Source organism: Larus michahellis, chromosome 4 (genome assembly GCF_964199755.1).
Source record: "Larus michahellis chromosome 4, bLarMic1.1, whole genome shotgun sequence".
NCBI lineage: Eukaryota > Metazoa > Chordata > Aves > Charadriiformes > Laridae > Larus > Larus michahellis.
The window spans coordinates 33,941,178-33,950,383 of NC_133899.1; the positions used below are offsets into that span (position 1 = coordinate 33,941,178).

At 48.3% G+C, this 9,206-nt stretch overlaps 1 protein-coding gene across 2 annotated transcripts; it reads left to right on the plus strand.

Moving 5' to 3' along the window:
• The first annotated feature begins 416 nt into the window (after positions 1 to 416).
• CKB (creatine kinase B) lies at positions 417 to 8,707 on the plus strand. 2 transcript variants are annotated; one of them, XM_074583881.1, is made up of 8 exons: positions 417 to 644; positions 1,588 to 1,800; positions 2,919 to 3,073; positions 3,956 to 4,088; positions 4,994 to 5,165; positions 6,724 to 6,847; positions 7,563 to 7,752; positions 8,341 to 8,707. In XM_074583881.1, the coding sequence occupies exons 2-8, from the start codon at positions 1,608 to 1,610 to the stop codon at positions 8,517 to 8,519; spliced, it is 1,146 nt and encodes a 381-aa protein (XP_074439982.1). In that variant the 5' UTR covers positions 417 to 644; positions 1,588 to 1,607; the 3' UTR covers positions 8,520 to 8,707. The 2 variants fall into 2 exon arrangements, with proteins under 2 accessions (XP_074439982.1, XP_074439983.1); XM_074583882.1 differs by lacking the exon at positions 1,588 to 1,800 and adding an exon at positions 2,245 to 2,432 and having other exon boundaries at positions 529 to 644.
• The last annotated feature ends 499 nt before the right edge of the window (positions 8,708 to 9,206 follow it).

Sequence of the window (9,206 nt, forward strand, 5' to 3'; positions counted from 1 at the left end):
TGGGTCTTTCCCTGCCGAAGGGGGCCACCGCTCAGAGCCACGGCTGCTCCCTGACGAAGGGGGCCACCGCTCAGAGCCACGGCTGCGGCCATGGTTTTGGCGAGGCCAACCTGGGGACAGGCAGTCACTCACACCACTTGGGCCATGCCATGCTGGCGCTAAAATGCCATTATTTTTGGGCTGGTGGGTTGTCACACCCGTTATCGAACCCTCAGCCAAGGTGTGAGGCCTCAATGGCCGCATGCCCGTGTTGGCGTGCAACGGCACCGCCACCTGTGGACAACCCTTGGCTGATGGAAGGCGGACGCGAACTGCCGCACGCCATGTTGGCGCTTCGCGAAGTCGCCGTGTCCCCTCCGCCGCGGGGAGCGGCCCGGCGGGGGGTCCCGCACCGCCCCCAGCCCCACGACGAGGCCATACCAAAATGGCGGCGGGCCTGCCGCCGGCTAGCGACAGAGCGCTGGCCCCGCCCTCCGGCGCCTGGCCCAATGGAATGAATGGGCTATAAATAGCGGCCAATGGGGCGGCGGGTCGCGCTCTATATAAAAGAGGCGCGGCGGTAGAGCCTCCGCTTCACTCCGGCTAGGGCAGCGGCGGGGTGCGGAGCGGGCGCGGAGGTACTTGCTTTGGCTGCGGAGTCCTCGGTAAGTCCCGGGGCAGCCGAGCCGTCCTGCAGCTTTAAAATAAGATTTTTTTTTTTTTAAGTTATGTGTTTGTTTTTTTTTTTTCCTTACCCCTCACTGTGTCGGGCGGAGCCGGTCCGGCTGAGGAGGGGGAGCGGGGCTGCGGGGGGGGGGGGCGGTGTGGGGCAGGGGACGCGGCGCGGAGCTCGGCGCAGGTGCTCAGCGGGTTTGCCCCCCCCCCCCCCAAGTTGGAGCGGCCCCCGCTCTAAAACCAGATTAACCCGGTATTTAGCAGGGTAGTTACATATGCTCGCCCCAGCCAGGTCCCCCGAGGGAGCCGTCTGTTGTATAATGGCTTGTCGGATCCTTCCCGCCCCTACGCTCCCAACGCGGGGAGCAGTCGGGGCTCCGCAGGCGGGGAGGGTGCCGGGCGCTATCGCCCCTCGGGGCGCGGCGGGTCGTTCGTCCTTCTCCCCGCTCCGCCCGGCAGCCGCGAGAGGAGGCGCGACCGCCCGTTGAGGGCATCGCGGGGCTGCTCCGCTCACCTGCCGCCCCGCCCGGCGTCCCGGCGCGGCCGAGCCCCCACAGCCCCGCGGCGGCCCGGACGCCCCCCGCCCCCCTTCCCGCCCCATCGCCGCCGGCGGGGTCTGCCCGGTGCTGCCGCGGCCGCTCCGTGCGACCTTGGGCGCGTCCCTTCACTCGGGCGGTGGCCCGGAGGAGCGGGGAGAGTCCCTGCCCCGCCGGCTGGGATGTTGAAGGACGGGGGGCAAGGCCGGTGGAGGTGAAGAACTTCTTTTTCTTTCCTCCTTCCTGGCTCTTGTGGAAGGCGGTGTAGCAGCAAAGGTGTAAAAGGCACGGGTGGAACAACAGCCAAGGTGACCTTGCCTGGGTGCCGGGCTTTCCCCCGGGTGGTTTGGAGGCTTGCCAAGCCCCCAGTGATAGGCTTCCCTTCTTTCTCCCCTAGTGACTGCGGTAGGGTCAGACATGCCCTTCTCAAACAGCCACAACCTCCTGAAGATGAAGAACTCTGCTGATGATGAGTACCCTGACTTGAGCGTTCACAACAATCACATGGCCAAAGTGCTGACCCTGGACCTGTACAAGAAGTTGAGGGATAAACAGACTCCCAGTGGATTTACCCTGGATGATGTCATCCAGACTGGGGTTGACAACCCAGGTAACGGCTGGGGACCGTTAGATCTGCGTAACTATCTGTTCTCCCTCCTTAATGGAAGTGCTTCTTGACAACAGCACCCAAGGCTCTTGAGCTGCTGAGAGGCAAATCTTGTAAAGCATTGAGAGACGACTCTAAGGTGTAGCTGTGTTAAAAGACGCCTTGTTCTGTCAAGCCATGTTCCTTGCTGTGATCTGACATATCAATTCCCAGACACTTCAATTATGTAACTGCTCTGCTAAATACTTTCAATCTGAACAAAAAAAAACCAAAACCCAAATGCATTCTAATTATAACACAACTAGGGGGTGAAAATGTGGGCTTACCTGACTGTTCTGGTCTATTCCCATTCCAAACTGGTTATGTGATGTTCTCTAGCACTTCTATGAAAAAAGGGGGAGCAGATGTGTTTACATGTTAACATTACAGTATTTATTTTTACTCTAGCAATATCAAAATGGCCCAACTAAATAATCAGAGACTGCCTCCTGATGAGGAGTACCCGGACCTGAGCACCCACAACAACCACATGGCCAAAGTTCTAACCCTGGATTTATACAAGAAACTGAGAGACAGAGTCACGCCCAGTGGCTTCACCCTGGATGATGTCATTCAGACTGGGGTTGATAATCCTGGTAAAATGCATTGAGAATATTCTGTGTGAGCCAGCTGAAGTAACTGGTGCTTTTGAATACGGAGGCTTGAAACTAATCTTGTGGAGGTGGTATTTATGAGCAGACTACAGAAATGCATCTCTGCCTGTAGCAGAAGGAACAAAAAGCAAAGCATGCTTGCTTACAGCGAAGCATGATTGTTTAGACATAAAGTCCTATCTGGTGGTCTAAATTAGCTAGTGAAACTGGATTTGCTGTGCAAATTTGTCCTAAACCAAGCTTGACAAATAAGCATGGTTTAATGGCAACAGCTATGGGTTTTCATAGCATTGCATTTGACTTAACTGGATGAAGTGTAAAATGTAGGGTCTCTCCAAATGTTTTTATGTAAGAATGCATTTCTAGGTGACTAGATCTGCCACTAAAGAACTTGCCAGGTTAGTGCTGCGCTGGAGTACAGCCAAACATCACCCAAACTTAGCTCTTCTGACTTTATTACCACTCCAGGCCATCCCTTCATAATGACAGTAGGATGTGTAGCTGGTGATGAAGAATCCTATGATGTGTTTAAGGAACTCTTTGATCCAGTTATTGAAGACAGGCATGGTGGCTACAAACCAACTGATGAGCACAAGACCGACCTGAATGCTGATAACTTGCAGGTATAAACTTTTGATCAATTACTGGTGCCTACTGGTCTGAGGACTGGGTAAAGTTGTTGGCAGCTGCCTAAACTGATTGCTCAGGCTCTGTCCCCTCATTCTCACCCAGCACAGACAGACCCATAGGCTGTGTCAAGTGCAATCAGACTTAAGGGCTTACTGATGTAGGATGTCAGTGGCTGGGTAGAACCAGGCAGCTGGCATGCAGCAGGAGCTTGCTTCATCTGCTGCTGCAACACAGGTCATGCCAAACATGTTCAACATGTATTTCCATTAACTGTGGGCTGTAGTAGTCAAGCTAAACAACACTGCTCTAGCAGTAAGGATTGTCAGGAGACTTAACACTTCCTACTATCTGATCTTGGATCTTACATATCACCTGGTGGTCTCATACTATAGAATATACATTGCTGTGGCTAGGATTAAGGATTTCTGCTCATTTTATGGGTTTCAAATGTTACTGTAGGCTCTAGGAATTCATAATGCAATGTTGATTGGCTAGTCATAGGTCATGTTGAAAATAAGAGATTTTGGATGACAGTAGTGAATAATTCTCACTTGCGAGAGTAAACACCTACCTAAAGAACAAGGATTGGCCTCATGTTGATCCCTCCAGATTGCAGATCTGAAGGGGTAACAGAAGCCCAGACTGTAGTCTGAAGCGGACATAAAACTGGAGGTCTGGTGGTATCCCTGTCTTCTAGCACTATTAGTAGCCGTAGCCTTAGCCTCAAAACAAGGGTTGTGTTAAACAGATAGGTGAGCTAATGCTGAAGAAAATAGTCCTGAAGTAAAACACTGCTTAAATGCATGCGAGCTACATGTATTTAGGGTAGATATCTTGGCAACAAGGCTGTACTTACTGATTTCCTAATCTTGTAGGGAGGTGATGACCTGGATCCCAATTACGTGCTAAGTTCCCGTGTCAGAACCGGTAGAAGCATCCGTGGATTCTGTCTTCCCCCGCACTGTAGTCGAGGAGAGAGGCGGGCTATTGAAAAGCTCTCTGTTGAAGGTAAAGTGAGATCTGGGTGCATCAGGGAAACTACTTGTGTCCTTTGCGCAAGAGGTGTGCTTTGGAGTTTGAAAATGGAGGCAGTTGTCAAAAGCCACCTCCCTCAAGACTGAACATGGAGCCTTCCCTGAAAAATGCTCATTACATTAGAGCTGCCTCAGCACTGCAGTTCGTAGCTCAGAGCAAGAGCACATGTCAGAGGGGAGTTGGACTGCATTTAGTTGACCTTTGCTGATCTTGAAAGCTGCTTTCTGTGTGCGTGTGGAAAGAGGTTGGTTCCAAACCTGAAATTGGACAGGTATGTAGCAACTTCAGGGCTTGAGTCATGGTTGCAGTATTTTGTGGCTGCTTTTAATTGACTTTCTTTAATGTTCAGCTTGCTTAGAGGTGTAGTCTTGCTCCAGAAGTGCAGCTGACTAGAGTAAGCCCTAGTTTTCAGTGGAACTCCTCCACTGCAGTTTGTTTTTTTCTATTGCCTCCCAACTCTATTAAGTGATAGGGAAGGATACACTCAAGGTGCAGTTCTGGAGACTTGAGAGTGTAGTCACTCCAAAAATCTCTCAAGGGCAGGGTAACAGTCTTTGACTAGAATAATACTGTTTGTTACATTCATGGTCTTGATTCTCCTTGGAAGAATGCACTCCACTTCTACAGTTAGGCACCAGTAATGATTCTATGCTGCATGTAAGGGAACAAAGGCTATTTGTATAAGCCTGGAAGGTGCAGACAAATCATCTGATAGTGCCTTAAGTTCTGTAATGCTGCAAAGGCATTGCAATTGCAGATAAAAGCAAGGGAGGAACCAAACCCAGCAGATGAGACATTGCCATGCTTGGTGTGTGATCTCTAAAGTGCTGGGAATGTCTGGCAGCTTTGGTCCCATCCTAAAAGGGACTCTCTTTCAGCTCTGGGTAGTCTGGAAGGTGATCTCAAGGGGAAGTACTACGCTTTGAGGAACATGACTGATGCAGAGCAGCAGCAGCTGATTGATGATCACTTCCTGTTTGACAAGCCAGTTTCTCCTCTTCTGTTGGCTTCTGGGATGGCACGAGATTGGCCTGATGCCAGGGGTATCTGGTGAGTACACATGGAAGGGAGAAGTCGTACAAAGTCCCTGCAAAAAAAAAAAAAATCTTGCAGTTTTGGTTGTGGCTTGTACCATTGAGCAAAATGGCAGCTTCTGAACTCATATTACCGAATCCGATGAGAAACTTATGTGGTATCCTCTGGGAAAATTGTATCTAAACCAGCAGAATTTGGACATGTGTCTCTATGCACCCCGTTGGACTGGTAAGAACAAGCCAGCTTGGCTAGCCTGTAACCGGAGCCTACCCATCCAGCACAGGTTGGTGAGGCACCAGACAACAGTTGAATTAGCTTATGATAGTAGATTACTTCTAAAGGAGTAGATGTGCCACTACATTCAGCTCTTGGCCCTGGAGCTTAGAGTAACCTGTGGTGACAAATCACAGTGTTGGCTTAGCTCAGACTTGATACTGGATGCATAGTTGCTCCCTTGTAGTCTCATCATGCCTGCTTGCAGAAACTGGTGCTGGACTAGTGTGGCTTTACTTGTACTATTGATAAGGTTTGCCCTCCTGCCCCCAGAGACTTGGTGACATGAGTTGACTGATGCAGAGGTGTGGAATAGAATGACTCTGGTTGTCAGATGTAGGTCACCTACATAAAACTCTGCATCTCAGGAGCTTCTGCAGCATAATTAACTTGCTCCCTTGTAAGCTAAGGGCTAGGTTTTTATCAACTGGAATACTCTAGTCTTATTACTGTAGCTGCTTCAGTACAAACCAGAGCAAGCATGCTTCGTTTCTGTAGGTCACCTTTGAGATTGCATCATCTACCTGCAGATTGCCAGCACTAGATAGCACTATCATCTGAGCATGACTAATCTAAAAGATTGAAGTGTAAAGTCTCAAGTGTTGTCCGCATATGTAGCTTTCCTCAGGTACTAGTTAATTTTTGATCCTAATCAAGGTGAGAAATTATCAGCATGATAAATGTTGATGGTAGTACTTGCTTCTAGGTGCAAGCTAGGACAAGGGGGGGCCATTGGTCTTCAGAGGTTTTTGTAGCATCTCTGAAGAGCTCTGATCTAAAATGAGTAGTAAAAACTCAACTTAGTTCTGTGATAAGGTAAAAAGTGCAGTTTTCACAGAATCTGACAAAATTCTGATAAAGGGCTTTGTTACACATTGTCAATGTAGTGTCATTGTGAACATCACTGTACAGGGCTGCCTCAAAGTACTGTACTGATCTCCCTTCTGCAGACTCTGCTGAACAGATGAAATCTTTTAAACTTGTAAACTTGGGCCACAAGTGAGCTAGGGGGATGACTGGATTTTAAGGTTTGATACTGTAAGACTGGCTGATGTCATGTTATTGTTTTGACCTGTTTAGATATAGGCCAATTCAGTCTACATCTTGAAAAGAGCAGGGTAAAAACTACTAGCTTAACTCTTTTAGGTCCTGCATGGACAAAAGAAGTAAGATTAACTTAATTGAAGAAGCAACTAAGTGAGCTTCTCAAAAGCTACAATGATGAGTAATCTGGTGCTATTACAATTATCTTAAAAATGTCAGACGGGACAGATGACAAATTGCTTGCCTTGTCTCCTAGGCACAATGACAACAAGACCTTCCTTGTTTGGATCAATGAGGAGGATCACCTTAGAGTTATTTCCATGCAGAAAGGTGGCAACATGAAGGAAGTATTCACCCGCTTCTGCACTGGCCTAACACAGGTAAATCAATATTGCCTGAGCTGTACATTCAAATGGTACATGTTTCTCTGGTTAGAGCTGAGAATGCAAACTCTTTCAAGCCCCCTCTGGAGTCGTGCATGGTGGTGCTTCATACCCTGGGGCTCTGGGAGCACCCTGATGAGGTCCAGAGCTCTGAAACATCCTCTATTGGCAGGGTGGTGTGTCTATGAAATCTAGAATGTGTCCTCTGATGTGGCACCCTTATCCAAGTGTCTAAACTGTACTTCAAGGATTTCTACATGGCTCAATAAATCAAGCATTGAGACACCCTGGGTGGGAGGAGAAATTGCTTGAATGTGGATGGGCAAAGCTGAACTGAAGTTTCCAGGCTGAATGCTTTTCTCAGCTTCTAGTCTTGATAGGAGCTTGAGCCTTACCAGCCCTCTTCCTAATCCTAACAGATGTGCTACCTTGACATGTACTTGGTCAAGCTTTGTAACAGATAGTGACTTCAAATTTTTGTAGTGGAGCTTAAATTTAGCCTGTCTCACTGCTAGGAGCAAGATTAAGGCCTTAAACCCCTTGTTGGTGGCCTTTTTTTCCAAGTGGAGGGGGCTTATGTGACTGACTTAAATAGCTGTTCAAACTGTTGTGGTTGTTGCTATGTAACTGAAGCTGTAAATGAGCACTAATGGATAACCTACATCCTTCAGGCAGAGAATAATCTCTAAACATCCATTCTTTCTATTTATAGATAGAAACTCTCTTCAAGTCCAAAAACTACGAGTTCATGTGGAATCCACATTTGGGCTATATCCTGACCTGCCCATCCAACCTTGGAACAGGGCTCCGTGCTGGTGTGCACATCAAGCTACCGAACCTTGGGAAACATGAGAAGTTTGGAGAAGTCCTCAAGAGGCTGCGGCTGCAGAAACGAGGCACAGGTGAGAAGTGAAACAGGGATGTCCTAGTCAGGCTGCCTTAGGACACCAGCAAAGGCCTAGCTACAGCCAGAGCCATGTCTTGGTTCACACTGGCAATGCCTGTCAGACGAACTATCCAAAAGGTACCCTTGTAAAACACATGGAGAGGACAAAGCCTTAAAACCTTATCTTGAATTGGGGGTGCCAGTGCTCTGCTTATACCTTACTGTATCTGGCTGTCTAGGTGTGTCCTTCTGTGTGGTATTCTGAGCACTAGATAAGGTGGACCTGATGGCAGCTATTCCTTTTGTAAGCAGGGATGGGAATCCTGATTTAACTTCTGTCTAGGAAATAGCTCCAGCAGGTACTTCTTGACCACAGGTTGGATTGCTCATGGGTTAAAAGAATGAAGAGCTGGCCTCATGGCATGCTCAGTGGCTTGTGCTAACAGTCACATGCACTTTATTTCCCTGCATGTGGGAGGAGGCAGGAGTGGCATCTTGTTAGGGGATTTTCTTGCTGTGTTCCCACCTCAGGCTAGTGAGGGAAGAAAGGTGGGCTTGCCTGCTCTAGCAGTGGTCAGTGTACTAACTAAATCTCTTGCTCCAGGTGGTGTGGACACGGCTGCTGTTGGAGGAGTGTTTGATGTCTCCAATGCCGATCGTCTTGGCTTCTCGGAGGTGGAGCTAGTGCAGATGGTGGTGGATGGTGTGAAGCTGCTCATTGAAATGGAAAAACGCCTTGAAAAAGGCCAGTCCATTGATGACCTCATACCAGCTCAGAAATAAAGCACTTTATTCTCATGCTTCCTAACTTATTGGATGAATAATAAAATGTTACTCCAATTCAAACCGTTGGGGTCAGAGCCCACTTAGTTACACTGTAGAGAAGTCTTCCATCCATCTGTGTTAGAGTTTATTTTTTTGATGGTTGAGATGTTGCTGAAAATGAAATAAACTGTTGTTTTGGCCTGAGATGTCTTAGATGTGTTAACTGAATGTCTTTTGAGATTTAAGTGACTTTGTTTGCTTAGTTATGCTAGATGGGCTGGTTTTGTGTGCTAGCACACCTTTCTGGCTGCTGCAGTCTACTCGGGTTGGAAGTGTGGTTAAAGCAGTGTCAAAAGTGAACCTTTAACTTAATTGTAGTTGCTGTAAACTTGAGAACTAGTGTTAAACATGAGTCACTGCAAACATGCCCTACCTCTGAGGCTTTGACTTGTGCATCTGCTCATGGCAACTGTAAACTGTCATTATCTACAGCAAGCCAAGCTGACTCCTGTAAGGGAGGGGAGACAGATCTGGGTACAAAGGGTGACTGTTTTCAGACAGGCCCCCTCCAGGGGCTGCAGGGCAAGGCTCTGTGGTCAGGCTTCAGCCCATAATAATACCTATACTAAGCTAGTTTGTGGGGACGAGATCACATCTTTAATCTAGAGATGTGCTGAGAGTTGGTGTAAACAACTAACTGCTCTT